Below are 17,723 nucleotides of genomic sequence, written 5' to 3'. Positions count from 1 at the left end.
CTGCCCTGCCTGTGGCTGTGCCATTTGTGGAGCAGATCAAGCAGAGTGGCTGGAGCGTGACTTTGAGCAGGTGATGAGTTTTCAGCTGCAGCGCATCCATAGATCAACAAAGGCTGATCATGCAACTACACCTTTAGAAAGCAACTTTTGCATGAGATGTAATATTAAAAACACTTTAAATCGGCATGGATACCAAGAGAAACAGTCCTGCACTCTTTCTGGCTGCTCTTCCCATTCTCATGGTGATCCTTGCCTTTCCTGGTGCAGGTACATGATCAGTTAGTTCCCCTCTGGCTGCACAGTGCAAACTGGAACGGAGAGATAGCATGGACAAGTGTACTAGCAGTTGGTTGCAGGAAGCTCCTTCCCCTCCCCCAGAAGCTTATACTGTTTCAGCATTCATTCAACCTCTTAAGAGGTGTGTTATTGATAAGATTGCTGTTTAAATTGCTTCAGTGCAGTTTTGTGCTGTATTCCTGTGCTCATGCAGGGCCTTGTGGTGTCTGTTGTATTGTGTCACCACAAGCATTCTGTACTCATGCAGTGAACAGAATGATTTAACTGTGGTATTGTTGACTGTAACAGGGTTCATATGGAGACTAGATAAGCTTGTAGCAGTGTCTTGCTCCTGATTGTGTTCTTCCCTGCAGTCCCTTTCCATGTATGCAGCTAGGTGAAATATTTGAGGTATGGAAGGGCGTCACTGAGAATGACAGCACCCTGGAGCAGATGCTGCCTTGTGAGACAAATTGGTCTGGCCTGCAAGGTTATACCTGGTTTCCTGGATGCCCCTTGAGAAAGAGGATTGGCAGTTGTAGGCTGTGTAGTTGTTGGTCGAAATATCTTTCCACCCTCAGCCTTTCCTAAGGCACCCTTGGAGTACACAAGAACTGAGCTGTGTTTGTGTGAGACATCAAGAAATACTGATGGTGGTATGCATGTGTAGAGTGATTGCCCTGAATGGGTGCATTTCCCAGGACCAGTGGATCTTATGTATCCTTGGTAGGTCGTACTGTGAAATTAAAGGGATTGTGACACTGTTTAAAGCAAAGTGGCCTGTTTGGCCAGAGTGCCTGAGGACCACGAATCTAAGCAGCTGAGAAAAAATATGCCTAGCATGAAGTATATATACACTGTTAGGCTATGAAAACTCCCAGGAGAACAAATGGACACAGAAAAAGGGATTAAATGCATCTGAATGTGGCCCCTGAGAATAAACTGTATTTTTTTTATTAAAGTATCATTACTTGCATTTTCTCCTTAGCTGCTGTTGTTGAGCAGTCTGTGTAATAGGTCATATTTAGCAAGCATGTCACTTGTTCAAGAAATACTGTGAATCTGTATCCCTCTTTACAGGTTTGCAACAGTGAGATATGACCAGGCATCCAAGAACCTTAAAAACCAGTACATGCACCTGACCAACTACAGTGTCAACAAGAAGAGTGGAGATTATGTCAGGTACTTGGCAGTAAAATGGAACTTGATCTCTAGAGGTTGGGTCAATTTACCTAAGTTGGTCTGAGGCTGGTGCAAGTCCATAGAGCTAGGCCAGTGGTGTCAACTTGCTTCTTTAATTTATTTTTAGCTGTGATGATCCTGAAGTAGAGGATTATGGAAACAAGTGGAGCATGAGTGCTATGCTGAGGTACTTAAAACAAGAAGGGAGAGACACTGCAGGTCAGTACACATTTTGTTCTTTTATTCCTTTGTTGGATCTTAACCATCTCACTAGTGTGATTCCTAAGAAGTCAGAAGAGCCCCAGTGAGTCCCATTTAGCACCAAGCAGGGTGGAGGGAAGCATTGGTCCTTACAGCTTAGTCACTAGAGCTGTGTATTTATTCTGTATCCCCAGAGATGAGTCCTATCCCCAGAGATGAGGCCTATCCCTTCCCTTTTGCAAATAATATTCTGAGACTTTCTCAGGGTGTGTTTCTTAATATTTTACCTACATTTCCCGTTTCTTAAGGTCATTCCATTCCTTCTAAAAGCTTCCCTCCCTCTACTGCTCCCATGGCCTGTTCAGTCTGATGAGTGACCAACCTCTGGAGAACTGTGCCAGTTTGAATGACTCTTGGATGTGGTGTCATCTTTCCATGGCTCAGGTTTTTGCTGGGTGTTTTCATTTCAGTCTGTGTTTCATATAAAATAGCTCCCTTTCCACACCTTTGCCAGGTCTGCTGGGAGTAAATGCATCTGCAGAGCAGAATCCAGGTATATCCTTTAAGGGATAAATTACCTGTGGTACTGAGGCATCAGTAACACTACTGATAGCAGCTATGCCCATTTTGCAAATATTGCCAGGTGACACTTAGATGTTGGAGGAAGGGGTTTGAATCTGGTTTTCAGATGGAAGTAGATGTTTTCCCCATCATATGCGTGCATGGCTGTCCAATCCCATGCACCCTGTGTTTTCAGTAAGCTGTGTATGCAGAGTTATTTGTTTTGATACATTTCCACACCCCACCCCAACCTCAAGTGTAAAACGTGCACTCTTAATTATTAAGTAAACTGCTGAGCAATGCAAGCAGGTTTCTCCAACTATCCATTACAAATCTTCTTGCACCTTTCTCTGATGCATCTGGTTCTGGTCATAGGGAGGCAGAATGCTGGCTGGAAAGTGCTGGCCTTGGCTCGGCTGGCAAGGTTTTTGTGCTCTGGGATGTTTATGTGCCCTTTGACATTCCTGTGCTGTGTTGCTTCCACTTAGTTTTCTTCTAGTACAGAAATTCACATCTGCATTTGCTTGCATGCTCCTCTGTAATTATTCAGGTCCCTGCATGTCATCATCTCATGTAAACAAGAGAAATAGTAATTGTAGGCCTAAATCAAATGGAATTTACCAAATGTCTATGTGAGTTTGCTGGAGGTCTTGTGTGTTTGCTTGTGCTCCCTTTGAGGGACGAGGAAGGCTGTCCTTTCATCCCTACTAATTTTTAGACTAGGACTCCAGTGTTCGTTCATTCCCTCCTCCTCTCATTTGTCTATTGCTTGTCCTTGAAAACAGAAACTAAATGTAGTGTTCTTTCTATTGCATGGCTCATCCCAAGCCCAGTGTAGAATCCAGGTCTACATCTAACATGCATCTTTTCTTGCCTTTTGCTCCCTCTGTCAGTTCAGATTCCTGTTCTTGAGCTCTGTTTACAGGCTCACACAGGAGCTGGAAAGACCTTTCTTACTGAAACTGCAGATTATCTATAGGTCAGCAGGACTGGGAGCTGTCACCAGTCATATAATTTTGAAATGATTTGTGAATTGTGGTATGGTAACAGCTGCTTTAGAGGAAGGTGCAACATCACAGAACAGTTATCTCATAAAAGTCCACAAGAAAAACTTTATCTTGGTGGCTATGGCTTATTCTCTGTAGTTTAAGGGTTTATCTCACTAACCCACTCTTGTTTAATCCTTCCTAATACTCTGAGTGGGTGGTGATCAGACTCCAGCTGACTTGTGCCTATGTGCTGCCCACATGTTTCTGCTTACTTGTGCTGTACATGTACTCACTTTTATCATTCTCATTTGTGAGTATTTTTGCACTGAGATACTTACACGTGTATCTATATAGTTATGTTTGCATGGATTTCCAAACATCATTGCTTTGTCATCCATAGGCTCTCACATACAAAGGTATCTGTCCATATGCATATTCTCATGCTTTTTCTTTTTACTGTGTGCTACTTCACAATCTACTTTTTCCTTTTTTTTTTCCCCTCCCCTCCTTGCAGCACTGATGGCCAACGTGGAGGACCTGATTATCAAGACTGTAGTTTCTGCTGAGCTGGCCATTGCCACAGCTTGTAAAACTTTTCTTTCGCATCGTGGCAGCTGCTTTGGTAAGGCACTGGGGGCGTCTTTGTTGACTGGCTCTTGAGTACTGTTTGAAACGTTCACCTTTCTGATGGTAGAGAAACGTGCATTCCCTATTGCAAGGAAGCTGGATACTGCTTTCTTTTCTCAGTATAGGCCTCTGTCAGAGCAGGGGATTTTGAATCACAGTTGCACCTGTGCCAATGTCATTTGTCAGAATCTCATGCAAGATAATGGGGTGATGAAAAGGGACTTGAAAGGGAATTGGAGAAGTGCTGGAAAGTTGAAGTTACTGACCCTCTAGTGCACTTGCAAAGGACGGCTATGGATGATTAAACATCCCTTTAGAGCATTTAATATTTTATATTGAGCCATCTAGCCCGATGTAGTTCTGAATTATTGTCCTACATGCATCTGAGGACTAGGGAGAATGTGTAATGCAGTGCCTGGAATGACAGTGGTGGTAATGCTTGTGGGCTTGTGCCTGTGTGAGAGTACCGCGTGGTGGCGTCAAAGCCTATTTCTGGCAGGAGCTGGATGCAGAACTATGTGCTGGCAAAGGGATTTGAGAACTCGCTGGCAGCAGATGCTGGGATGAGGTCCAGAAAGCAGCGGCTGGTACCACAGTGTGCCTTCTCCCGCTTTCCAGTGGCTGCTTCCCAACCTTCCCTAAAGAGGCCTCCTCCTTCTCTTATCCGTCCTTTGCTCGTGTGGATGCATGCACGAATATGGAGTCTCGGGGCAGGAGAAATGAGTCTAGAATTAGTCTCAGTCAGTGCTTAAATGAAAGACCAAGCTTGGCTTAAGCTATCGTATGTTTAAGTTTTGGGACTTATATTTAAACTAGCTGTGACAAGTAAATCCATTTGTGTGGTCCTTGCATTGCATTTCACTTGGGTATTTACAATTCTGCAGCTTTCAACCCTGTCCAACATGGATCATAGAATCATACAATGGTATGTGTTGGAAGGGACCTTAAAGATCACCTAGTTCCATCCCCCCTGCCATGAGCAGGGACACTTTCCACTAGATCAGGTTGTTCCAAGCTTCACCCACCCTGTCCTGGAACACTTCCAGGGAGGGGGCATCCACAACTTCCTTGGGCAACCTGTTCCAGTGTCTGACCACCCTCACAGTGAAGAATTTATTCCTAATATCCATTCTAAATCTACCCTTTTCTAGTTTAAAACCATTGCCCCTTGTTCTATCACTACCTGCCCTTATGAAAAGTCCCTCCTCAGCTTTCCTGTAGCCCCTTCAGGTATTGGAAGGCTGCTCTGAGGTCTCCCCAGAGCCTTCTCTTTTCCAGGCTGAACAGCCCCAACTCTCTCAGCCTGTCCTCATAGGAGAGGTGCTCCAGCCCTCGGATTATCCTCATAGCCTCCTCTGGACTCACTCCAGTAGGTCTATGTCCTTCTGATGTTGAGGGCCCCAGAACTGGATGTAGTACTCCAGGTGGAGTCTCACAGGTCACGTTTGGATATTTGGGAGTGATGAGATAGTCAAGAATCAAGGAGGAGCCATGGCTGATACGTTGTTTAGTTACCTGCCAAAGTAGCTGCCTCTCTGGCCTTAGCTTCTCCTGACTGACTTGGATGCCTTTGTTCAAAGTTGGAGAACCTTGGCCTACGTGGGGATTTATTAGTTAGATAATAGTTCTGGTGAAGTAGCAGTTTGTCAGCTACTCCAGAAGTATCAACAACTAGATTACAAAAAAGGCACACCATAAAACTTTAACTGCCTCTTTTTTTTTTTTTTTTTTTACTTCTCCCTTTTCCTCCCTCAGTTGTGTCTCTAGATTTCTCTGAGCTGTGTATGTGGAAATTTAATGTTCCTCATGTACTTTCTGCTGGGCCTGGCTCTGAGGTTATCCCACTTCCTGCTGCCTCCCCAGGGCTGCACTAACCACCCTCTCAGATGCTCCCCCACAAATAAACTGTTTTGTTCCATTTATTTCAGTGTAAACATAAATTAAGAGCTTCCCAGGAAAGAGAGCTTAAGTAGGAGCCATACTGCTTCCCTAGGGAGACTGAGGCATTTCCAGAGCTCAGTACTTTCTGCCACCTTCCCCCACAATTAAGTGGTGGTCCTTGTCCCAAGGATTTGAACTGCCCTTGTCATGTTGTATGGCTCATTCTTTATCCATGTGTCTTATTGTGACACTCTTTGGTTGTGCCACTTTTAACCCTGTTGTAAAAAAGGCAGTTTTTCTAGCTGGAAATGTTCAGGATGACTGAGTTCATAGCTGTTAACATGAGGGGGAAAACTGGGAATGAAGATTTCAAGGCATCATGCAGAGTCTCCCAAGAGCCCTTTTTTCCATTCTGGGCTGTGAACAATGAAACTGCATGTGTGTCCTAAGAAAGACTGATCATTTGAAAAGTATCTCAGACTTCATAAACCTGTATCTGAGATTCAGATACAGATGTAGGCCTTGTTTGGAAAGCTTCTAGAAAAAGATGACTAACTTAATGTGTATTCTGCTCTAGTCTTTGTAATGCTGTTGTAGGGAATAGGACTCCAGCACAATTGCCACCTTCTTGCTAAAAATTAAATCACAGGTACTCATTTGTCTAGCTAAAGTTGCTGACTTCATTTCTCTAACAGTTTAGCACTGCTGTGATCCTTCATTCCTTTCCCCAGTAAATGTTTGTTGTTTTTTTAAAAAAATATAATTGTTTTCTAGATTTAAGGGACAAGACTCCATTTATGGCTTCTTCATGTTCCAAAATGAGACTGGTGAGACAGTCTGTATGGTTCCAGCTACCCATGCTTGCCTAGAAAGTGAAAGTGGGTAGCTCAGGATGATTCTTTTTTTCTACTGTCAAGGTAGAGTGCTGCTGATAATTTGTGGAAAGACTGTAGTGAGTCCCCTTTTGGCCATGACATGTGATCCGTTTACTGCATTCTAGTAATAATCAGCTCTCAGAGGACTTGGGATGCTCAGTAGTTTTCTTCCTTTGAAGTGCATCACAAAATCTTGTAAGTACTATATGATTTTGTTGCAGCCTAACTGATGCATTGTTATTAGCACTATGATCTCAAGCCTCTGTTTTGTTCTTGATTAGCTGATAATTCCTCATGTAAAATTAAACTGCAAGTAAGAATTGTCTTAACCAGTAGATCCAGAGGAGGGCATGCTGCAGGACTCTAAACCACTGCATTGTTCTGTAGCTGGTTACCAGTTGAGTTGTTGGCTGCCTCTGGAGCCTTCTTTAGGCTCCAGGAGAAACTGGATTTTTTGTTGACTTTGTGGGCCATGACATCTCAGTGTGGGAGCAGGAGGTACAATAGGGATACATATGCCCAAGCTGATTAAAGATGGCATTGTTCTTCTTCTTCCTGGAGTAAACACTTCTGGGTAGGCTAGAAAATGTAGTGAGGCCTGCTTTCAGATAGTCTGAAAAATCTCTGTAGGGTGGTTCAGTAGAGGATGAAAAGAAGTCAACTGGGTGCAGCATGTATTTTTGCCAGCATCTAGTTTAGCACCTTTTTCTGTACTTGCTGAAACATGAGCCCGAAGAAACCATAGATTAAAGTCCCTTGTTTCATTCCCAGCTCTAGTCAACCCGGTGGTGACACTGTTGAGCTCTTCTGCAATCAAGAAGGCAGGGCAAGATAGGATAATAGACATGTTGATCCCACCAAAGCAATGAGTTTCTTACTTAGCTGCTCCTGCGTCCTAGAGCTGAGTTGGTCAGACTTAAGTTTCTAATCGCATCTACATTAAGATGGTATAGAGCAAACAAACTATTGTACTACTTGTGTGGTGCTGGCCTGAAGCTAAGTGCTTTAAGAAAGTCTTCATTTGTATCTAATCGGCAGTTCTCAACCGTCTATGTTGCTGTTCTTCATGAGCATTTAATTTTCTTAGTAGCAAGAGTTGACCTGTTTGGGGGGATGGCAGCCTTTTGTAGTACCAGACAGTGCCGGCCTGTTCAGTCTTTGCTTTAAAGAGGGTATGTAAAGATGCCATTTTGAATCTGAAAAAGATTGTCCTTACAGTCCTCTGGTTGCCTTCAGATTCAGGAGCTCTGTACCTTTCAGGACACGTCTTTTGATGATCCAGTGTGCCAGGGTAGGTTTTGTAATAAACTATATTTTCAGAATTTAACAAAACTGTCAACTGAGCCTGAAGGGTAAAGTGAGTTCAAGGGATAGGTCTCCTACTGATAGCTCCTGTAGGAGTAGGGGCCTATCCCTGCACCGTTTTCCTTACTTGTCACTTCATAGCTCTAAATGGTACCTAACTGATTGTTTATGATTTAGCATGCAAAACTCAGCTGGAAGAGTCAGGACTGCTGTTGCTGCAGAAGCTTTCTGGTTTCTTTAGGAAGCTGTTCTCCTCGGTGAGCTTGGTAGCACCAGTTTTCTTTCTCGGGGTGCTGGGGCAGACCTAGGAAGAATTAACCCTTCCAAAAACAGACATAAAGGAATGACCAGCTCTGTCAATTTATCATCAGTGGACTTATGTTACCAAAGTCTGGATCAGCCCTGGCTTCTCATTCCATCTTCTATTGCCATTGGTCCTTGTAGTGATGTTAAGATCTTTAGCAGGTAGGTGAGAACATGGAACTGAGGAACATCATGTTATTCTTGTATCCTAGTTTGTTTGGGGATAATGTTGTTGGAGTTTAGGATCTTGGAATGAGAAGAACTTGGGCTAATGAAGTCAAGAAGTGTGCTCTCTTTCTCCTTCACCTCATATACTCATGTCGGATGGCTTTTATTTTGATCTGTCTGCTACTACACTTTCTAAATTTGGCCACATAAGTTTGCTGAAGAACAAGTAGCAGCTTATCTACTCTTCTGTTCCTCAGTGACATAAGGGAAGTTAAGCGAAGTCTGAAGGTGGTTATTCAGATGTTAACCTCTTTATGATCTCACATGCTGGATTGAAGAACTTTCTCCTTCACGGGTGGCAATTCATTTACCCTGTAAGATTAGGTTTATAAAGCCAGCCCAGTTTGCACCAAGACACCTGTTGTTTGATGTTAACCTTGAAGATGGCCTTATTAGCTTTTCTGATTTCAGAGTAGAAGGATGATTCCGAGTCTGATTTTGAGATAGGTGATGAGCCCAACTATTATATTCTCTTCACCAAAGAAAGCAGTGGTTAAAAGACTTACAAGGAACAACTGAGGTCACTTGCCTTGTTCAGCTTGGAGAAGAGAAGGTTGAGGAGTGACCTCATCGCAGTCTGCAGCTTCCCCTAGGGGAACGGGGCGGGGTGGGTGCTGATCTCTATCTGGTGACCAGTAATAGGACACGAGGAAATGGAATGAAGCTGTGTCAGGGGAAGTTCAGATTGGACATTAGGAAAAGGTTCTTAACTGAGAGAGTGGTCAGTCACTCAAACAGGCCCCTCAAGGAAGTGGTCACAGCACCAGCCCTGTCAGGTTTCAGGGAGCATCTGGATGATGCTCTTAGTCATATGATTTAGTTTTAGGTAGTCCTATGAGGAACAGGGAATTGGACTTGATGGTCCTTATGAGTCCTTTCCAACTTAAGATATTTTATGTAGGCACCCTACAGTCTACTTCTGAAGACTTTTATTGGGAATGTGACTAAGTGTCTTTCAGGCTTCAGTAGAAGGAAAAAAAGTTGAGAAGTCATAAGTGATGGACTTTCTCTGATTACCTATTGTGGAGAAAGTGCCTCTAAGTGGGGTAACTTCACATTTGGCTAAGTTAGTATGACAAACTCTGGCAGGTGTAGGCTGCATCTCATGAGGCCTACAGGAATACCAACATGTGGAATAATTCTGTCCCCTCTTTTGGGTTCTTTCCTGTAACAACACTGAGCGATAAAGTTTTTCTCTGTTAAAGTTCTCTAAAAAAGGAAGTTAAGCTGTATTATTTGGAGTGCAAGGCCAATTCCTTCACAAGACTATAGCACCAGTGCTTTCCCCACAGCCTTTGGTACCCAGAGTAGAGGCTTCTGTTCTCTTACTTGGTATGACACAGTGTGACCTTTTGCTTGTGAAAGCCTGAACTGTTGTGCTGACCTTTTGTAGAGTAGCAGGATGATTTGAGACTTGACTGTGATAGCTCCCAAGATGTAGATTTGTCCCCATAGCTGTACCTGCTCCACCAGAGTTGAAGCAGGTACTTGTACCATCACTAGATAAAGTGGTGGAGTTCATTTACAAAATACTATGTAGTCTCTGAAGCCTCAAGTTTGGCAATATGTTCAACGAAGCAGTACGTCCATTACTATACTTCTAGAAGATTTTCTCCCTTGCACTGACTGGTTGTTGCTTTGGATGAAATTGTAGCACAGTTAACTTTTCCAGCTGAAGTTCCTTCATACATGTTGTCTATAAGCATGGTCTGCGGGATACTTTATAAAGCACAGAAAAAGTAGGAAGGAAAAAGGGAAGACTTGAATTTCAGTGGCACAGGTGTAGTTTCTTGCATTAGGAATGTCTGTAAATATGCTCCTGCTTAAAATGAGATTATAGGGCTTTTTTATTGCAAAAGCAGAAGAGTTGCATACTGTGCAGCTTCTTTTCAATGTATATGTGTCCCTTCATAACCTTGGGTTGCCTCCATTCAATTGCAGAATATGTACTTTGCAATAGAGTTGCTTCTTTTTTCCCCAGTGAACAAGCTGAAAACAAAGACCAGAATTACAGCGACCCTCTAGGAATTGAGCTTATTCATTCTGTGCAAAATCATGAAAACATTGTTTGTGCTACCAGGCTATTACTTGTGACTTAATTTCTAGACTTAGAGAGAATAGCAAATTCTTTGGGGATATTTTCTAAAAGGGAGTGCCAGTGCAGTCTTTGTCAGGATTATAAGTGAAACTTGGAATACCAGAACCAGTAGTTCACCAGAACCAAAAAGCTTGAGACCATGTCTGTAGCCTTCCACTTAGTCTTAAATAATGACATTGACAAAAAAATCTCTGGCTGAACTGCTGCTGTTAGACTTTAGTTTGAAGTTAGTCCTTCTCTTGGGAGGATGGGAAGCTTGGTCAGCAGTGACTTCTCTGTGGGGGCTGGAGGGGGGAGGCGGGGTGTCCCTGCTGAGTCTTGGCAACAGCTGGTACCTCCTGATATAATCCCAGTCTCTTTAACAAACTGTAAGGGTGAAACATGTGTTTGAGGATTGTAGTAGCAACGGAAGGTACTGTGGAAACTTGGTATCTTAGTTTCTTCTATTCTTCCCTTAATAACAGTAGTGGCACAAGGTAGGTTGTCATAAACCTGCCATTGCCTCAGCCTGAGGTGTGTGTTTCTCTTTCAGTCGTTCTGTTTTCTTGACTCTCTCTACAGAGGGAAATGGCAATCTTGCTTAAGTTGGTAATTGCAGAAATTATACTCCTGATCTTGCTGTGCTCATGTGACTCTCTATCTTTGTGCTGCCTATATATCTATTTTTACAAATGAGAATGAGTTTCACAGGAGGAAAGATACTTCTGTGTTTAATCTAGGTAGAGCATTTTCCAAATGTGAAAGAGGGCCAAGGAGATATTTCTAGGATAGTTGAAACCATGAGTAATTTATCTTCTTCTTGTGCCCTAGTAGGCTTGAGAACCCCTTTGTGCTAAGCCCTGTGTGGAAAGCTGTGAGGCTTGATTCTGTTACCAGAACATGGAAATTGCATAGCTTCTGATGCCCTGAGGTAGAAGAGACATCTGTCTAGGGGTGGTAGATATGACCTAGAATACATGAAACTTCAGGCATTATGGAGCAGCAGTGGAGTCTTCCTAGGAGACCCTAAGGCATTGCAGATGGCATTAGATGTCTGTGTTTAACAATGGAACTGAGTCAACAGGGATATGCTGAAGAGTTTACTGTCCTAATAAAAAAGGCAAACACAAGAGAAAGGAGTGTAAAGTACCAGCAGCATGGTCAGGGCTAGCTAAGGTCAAGAGGTTTCCCGTATGTATCTGTAAAAGTGGGTGGAGTAAGTGAGTAACAGGGTGGGAAAGAGGGAGGTTTAAAGAGCAAGTGGTTTGGAAGGGAGAAAAGTGTGGGAGAGGAGGACAAAGTCAGAGGAGCCAAAATACTAGCAAAGGTGTTTTGAGGGGGAGAGGGAGGGAATGGCCCACGGCAAAAGAAGCAGCAGCTAGTCAAAACAAAATGCTCTGCTTCCTGACGGGGGTTGGGAGGTTGTAGACCAGCAGCTGCCACAGGCCCACTCATTTCTTCCCTGCCTCAGGCAAGAGCTGCCTGTCCACTGGAGTTTGCCGTGCCATTAAGAGTCACAGGTCGTCACCAAACCTGAGGATGTATTTTGAAATAATGTATTAAAATCATCAGAAGTTTCTCCTGGTCAAAATGCTTTGTTAATGTTTACACTTATAATCCCCACCTCCTCCTTTTCCCTCTACTGCATCCTTTCCTGTCTGGGGAACAAGAGAGCCAAATGTAGGTTCAGCCTCATTTCATTGGAGTGAACCAACTCCTTAACTCTCTGCTGTTTTATTTCCCACTCAATGTCTGGTTACGCAGTCTAGAAAAGTGAGCAGGCAATACTCACTCTGCTGCCATTTCCTCCCCTTCCAAGTCTCCCCAAACAGGTCATTAACTTCCCATGATAAGCTCCATGAGCTCTCACACAGCTGTCTGCATAGGAGGATCTTGTCAAGCAGTCCAGCTCCCCCGAGCCAGCATCAACGTCAGGCAGGCGACAAAAGGCCAAGGCCAGAACTCAAGGAAAGCAGCATGGCAAAGAAATTCTGCTTTCACTCCAGTCATTAGAGAACTAGTTAATTCAATGGAAATCCTTCTCTGCCAAGACCCTTTTCTGCGGTGTGTTGAAAAAAATGTGCATAAGTTGCTGTTGATCATTAACTGTATTTCTTAATGCTGGAAGAGGGAATTGCATTAATGCCAACTTCTGATTTACAGTCATCTTTGTGTAGCATCCTTCTTGCAACTCTCTCCAAATTAGACAACGTGTGTGTAGAGTGAAATAGTAAAATCAGTCTTGGAATGGGAAGCTGGCTTCAATATGACCTATACAGAGCAGAATGCATCTAGCAGATGTAATATGTTATAAATGTTTTAAAAACTAAGGAAAAATATTTCTATGGTGGTTTGCTGCAAAGTGTCAAGCTGTCAATAAGATAGAGTTATAGGAGGTTGACTGTGTAGATGGAACTGCTGAGGAGAAGATTTTCATACTGCCGTGGGGATATTGCAGAAAAACATACAGGAATCATTGAAAAGAAGCTGATGCTTGAAAGAAGCAACATATTCTATCACTGACTGGAACAATGACTATAGGGATTAAAAAGTAAAAAGGAGAGTGAAGTTCTATTGTTTCTAGGATCCAAGGGAAGTAGATCAGACCTGCTGTGGTTGTGTCAACGCTATGTGAAAACAAGTAGTAGAGTTCTGCATGAATTGTAGTTTCTGGACAGCAAAGAATTAATTTTTCTATATAATACTTTCCTAAGACTCATTTTCTACTTCCCTGTTTCCCCCATAAACAAAATACATCTAATCTTGATTCTGAGGAAGTGAAATTTCCCACTTGTGGAATGTTATTATTTGTTCAGCCCTAGAGTTCAGTGGATTTAACATAAATTATATAAATAGAAATGACCCAATAGACACTAATGTTGAACCTTACCTGAATATTAAAGGTGAAGTCAGGTAAACTTACAGTGTCTGCTGTGTTCTCAGAGCTGTATGGTTTTGATGTCCTTATTGATGACACTCTCAAGCCCTGGCTGTTGGAAGTGAACCTATCCCCATCACTCGCCTGGTAAGTGCTTCCCAGTTTAATGTGAGGCTGAGACTGTTGCTAGAGATGGTTGTCTCTGGAACTTGTGGTCCTAAGAGGGCACAATTTCATGATGCCTGCAGAGTATTTGTTCCACTGCTAATTGACAGAGAGGGTAGTCCTTTGCTTTTCCTTTTGCATAAACAAACTTATTGCAGCAATAGGTTTTGAAAGAACCCGGTTGGGATTCCATTTTCTCTTTAATTATTTCTCCTCCACAGTCCGTCATCGTTGTTAACACTTCATAATCTCCCATCAGAGATGAATTTTGAAACTCTCCAGACTATTGTGTGGAGTTTCAATCTGCTTGGCTGAGTTGAAACTTAAAGATTTTGGAGTCCAAGCGGAGTTCAGGCATTATGCTTGACTTGAGTACATAAATGTAAGCTTGGGCTCAAATTTTTGGTCTAGTACTCTTTTTAGCTAAAATCTAAAGAGTGAGGGTTGTCTTGGCCCTTATTCTGACCCTCATACTCTAATGAAACTTGAGGATTTATTTTTTTAGATCTCCAATTATGTGTGTTTTCTGGACTACTATTTAACTTTACAGGAGCACAGATGCACAATACAGTTTTGTAGTACTGTGAGTAATATTTCAGTTATGATGGTATAAATAAACTTTTAAGTTACATGTTCCTGGAATAGCCATATCTGACCTTCCTCTTGATTTTTATTTTTTTTCCTTATTTATTCTGCATAGAATTTCTTTCACACTCTGTTTATAACCCTAACTTCTGCAGTACCCATTTTGTTTTCAGGTGCAACTAGAATGTTTCTATAACATTTAATTTCCTGGTTTGGTGGTTTGTATGCATATACATATGTACTAAATTATTTGCATCCTTCAGTACTTAAAATTCTAACTCATGTCTGCATCCTTTGCTTTGTTATGATGTTCTTTGTCCAAGCTATTGGCATCTATTACTGGGCTGTAGAACATGGCTGATTTGTCTGCTCCCAAGGAATCAAACTTTGCCTGTCTGATCTGAACTATATCCATTGTTTTTTGGGTTTTTTTTTTAATTATTTTTTTTCCCCACTGGGTAAAATTAAGGATGCTTCCCACTTGTCCCCACTGTCTGGTCTCTTCATATCTGTCACTTTCCCTAATCATTTATTCCTATCCATTAAAACTAACCCATCTGATTTTATGATTTTATGTGCAAGAGGCATAAGTAATTGTGACTTTTAAGTATTCTATGACAGCAGCCTCTATCTAGTCCATGAAATGTAGCATAGATACATTAAAAGAAAATGTTTCTAGTCAAGCAGAGCTGAAACAAGGCCGTACATTGCTGCATTAGAAGGCTAAAGCTGTGGAAAAGGATAAACAGAAACAGAATAATCTGTTGCTGGTCATCTTTACATATGCGTGTGCAAATCACTTATTTTGTTGATTATGTCTGTGTTAAGGGCCAATACAAAGAAACTATATTGGAAGATATCTTAGATATTGATGCATTCCTCTTATTTAATGCCAGATAAGTAATTCCTCTTGTCCTCTCTTCCATGTGGGGATAGTGATGCTCCTTTGGACCTGAAGATCAAAGCTAGCATGCTCTCAGATATGTTCACTCTCGTAGGTGAGTGTAACAAAAAGTTTCTTCCATTTTTCCTTCTTTTAAAACCTATAAAAGGTAGGTTTGAGCTGCATGTTATTAGATGAGTATAACAGAGGAGAACCCTAGTTAAGGAGAGCAACTGTATTTAGCACTGAGAAGTTATATGTGGACATTTGAGCTTCAGAATTATCTGACTGTTTGTGATGCTTAGGTGGTATTAAGAGTCCCTAGTTTGGTATTTGAAGACACTGCTCTCTCTTTAGCAGGTGGCTTAGCCCTCAGAATCAGTATTCATGCATTTTTTGGTTGAATGTGTGGGCTCTGATTAGCCTATGTTAGAAGTGGAGTCATGACTGTGAAAGCTGCATGGCTGTAGTGCACAGCACCTTTTAGGCATCCCTAATACAGCTTGTTTCAGTTACTTGACCCAACTTTCCTGTAATACTGAAAGAGGCTGAATTGTCTTCAAGTAGCCTGCTGAGCCGTTTAAGAAATGGAACCTATTTCTATGCTACTATTCAGTAACCTATCTTATTGATTTAAGTACTTGGTTTTTGAAGCAAGTTCGAGTTTTATTTAAAAAATGTAATACAGCATACAGTTTGGGATTAAATAAAGCACGGTATAAAAAAGGAAAGCATCCTTTTTGGTCCTTGGGCAGGGACAGGAAGGTCATGTATAAAATGAGATCATTAACAGGAATGCTAGGTTTATATTTCAGGGTTTGCGTATCTTAAAGTTCTTGTGTGGCTCCTGCTGCCCATAGGCTTCGTGTGCCAGGATCCAAGCCAGCGGTCAAGCCGGGCCACGTGTCATTCATCTGAATCTGTCAGGAGAAATTCATATCAGAAGTTGCAGGTAAGTGACTTCAACAAGCCAGAGCTGAGGAGGATAGCAGGAAAGTAATTCTCATTTAATTTGGCTCACAGGTGAGAGAGCCAGTGAGTGAGTGAGGTTATCTGGATTTCTAGCACAATTGCAGAAGAGACTCAGGATGCACCAGAGCTATGGGCTGTTCAGCCACTTGTGCTTTGTTGTGGGCAACAAGCTTCCAGAACCCTAGAGCTTTATGAATGGCAAATAGTGTATCCTAGCACTCTTTGCAGCTCATGCATATGCTCCTGTGGGGGACGTGCAACATGGCTGTGTAGGTCAGGTTCAGTTAGGAGATGAAAAGTCTTTTTTGTTCAGTGACAGAATACTAATACACTGCCCATTTTGGTATAGGGAAAAAAATCACAGAAATAGCAACATTTTGCTTCTTGTAAAACTGAAGAGTCTTGGGAGAGAGGTGATTAGGTGGCAAAGTGAGATTTGAGTATCTATAGGATGTGTGGCTGAGTCCAAAGCTTCTAAGGCCAATTTAATAGATAGGGCCTCTGACCATAAAGGTGCTCTTTGTGGCAGACAAAAGGTATGTCAGATAAATTAGGAACCATTGCAGAAAAAGTAGCCTTCTCTCTTAGAGTAATGTGATCAGATCCTGATGATTTGACCTTTTTTCTGAAAAAAAAAAAAATATACAAGACAGTCTCAGAAAATTGAGCTGCTCGGAAGCATTGAATTTTAAGGTGGCTTTAAACTTACAAATGTATTTTGCTTTAAAAAAACACAAATAGGTGTAAGTCCTGGGCAGTTGAAATGTGCAAAGATTCGTATGACAGAGAAGTGGTTATGAGATGGGATTAATTTATCTTTTGGGACAGGTGTACCCGTAACCTATGTTTACCAGGAACAGGCTTCTAATCTAGTGATAAAGTTTTATAGCATGTTTTTCTTAAGTACCTAAATGGAAATCCCTTGGCTAAATAGGTGTATAGATCTTCTGTTCCCATTCTCAGTTGCAAAGGGTACTTTGAACCTCTATTTTTCTTAAGTCCTTCATGATGTCTTAAGTTTTGATTGTTTACTTAGGCCATCTTTAATAATTGTAAAAATTGCTTCTTGGGAAAGAAATGCTGATACCAGTGTTCTTGGTCATGAGATAATTATGGCAACTTCTGTTTTCTGAATTTCATCAGACTGGACTGCAAGTTCTTTGTGCAATTTCTTTGGTTTGACTCTCTGAGCATTTCTCCCTCTAGGGAAATAAAAAATTTAGCTGCTTCCTTTGTAACTTATTGTTGATTTGGGTTGGAGCTCTTTCAATTAATTGTATGCAATAAAGGGACCTCAACCTGTTTTGTATAGACCAACTGTAGAAAAGACCTTGGCAAGAGTACAGCTAGAAATGATAGATGTCTCTTAAGAATCCTTTCTTGCACCATTTGCTCCTCTTGGGCATTGGAGGGGAGCAAAGCGTCTTGAAATACCATCAAAGGCAATAAAAATCTAAGATCCTAGGATAATAGTTTTCTTTAAAACCTACCAGTGTCATTAAACTGGTCTTTCTTGTAGGCTTATTGCCAGATAAGTAATACAGGGTACTTCTTGACATTCTGCTGCTTTTTAGACTAGGATAGAATAGAATAGTGGTGGTTGGAAAAGACCATTAAGATCATAGAGTCCAACCATAAACCTGACACTACCGATTCCACTTCTAAACCATGTCCCTAAGCACCTCATCTACCCATCTCTTCAATAGCACCATGGAAGGTGACTCTGCCACCTCCC

At 41.9% G+C, this 17,723-nt stretch overlaps 1 protein-coding gene across 1 annotated transcript in view; it reads left to right on the top strand.

Moving 5' to 3' along the window:
* Positions 1-185: 185 nt before the first annotated feature.
* LOC104525010 (tubulin polyglutamylase TTLL5-like) overlaps positions 186-17,723 on the top strand; it is a gene marked incomplete at its 3' end in the record, with an annotated part of 31,124 nt that continues 13,586 nt past the window's right edge. Inside the window, exons 1-8 of the mRNA XM_010168048.2 lie at positions 186-267; positions 978-1,002; positions 1,357-1,458; positions 1,586-1,677; positions 3,724-3,831; positions 13,449-13,530; positions 15,070-15,131; positions 15,877-15,968. Of these exons, the coding sequence (XP_010166350.2) occupies positions 186-267; positions 978-1,002; positions 1,357-1,458; positions 1,586-1,677; positions 3,724-3,831; positions 13,449-13,530; positions 15,070-15,131; positions 15,877-15,968 (645 nt within the window). The remainder of the gene's footprint in view (positions 268-977; positions 1,003-1,356; positions 1,459-1,585; positions 1,678-3,723; positions 3,832-13,448; positions 13,531-15,069; positions 15,132-15,876; positions 15,969-17,723) is intronic.

Source organism: Antrostomus carolinensis, unplaced genomic scaffold (genome assembly GCF_000700745.2).
Source record: "Antrostomus carolinensis isolate BGI_N321 unplaced genomic scaffold, ASM70074v2 scaffold11515, whole genome shotgun sequence".
NCBI lineage: Eukaryota > Metazoa > Chordata > Aves > Caprimulgiformes > Caprimulgidae > Antrostomus > Antrostomus carolinensis.
This window is presented reverse-complemented; position numbering and strand designations above follow the sequence as displayed.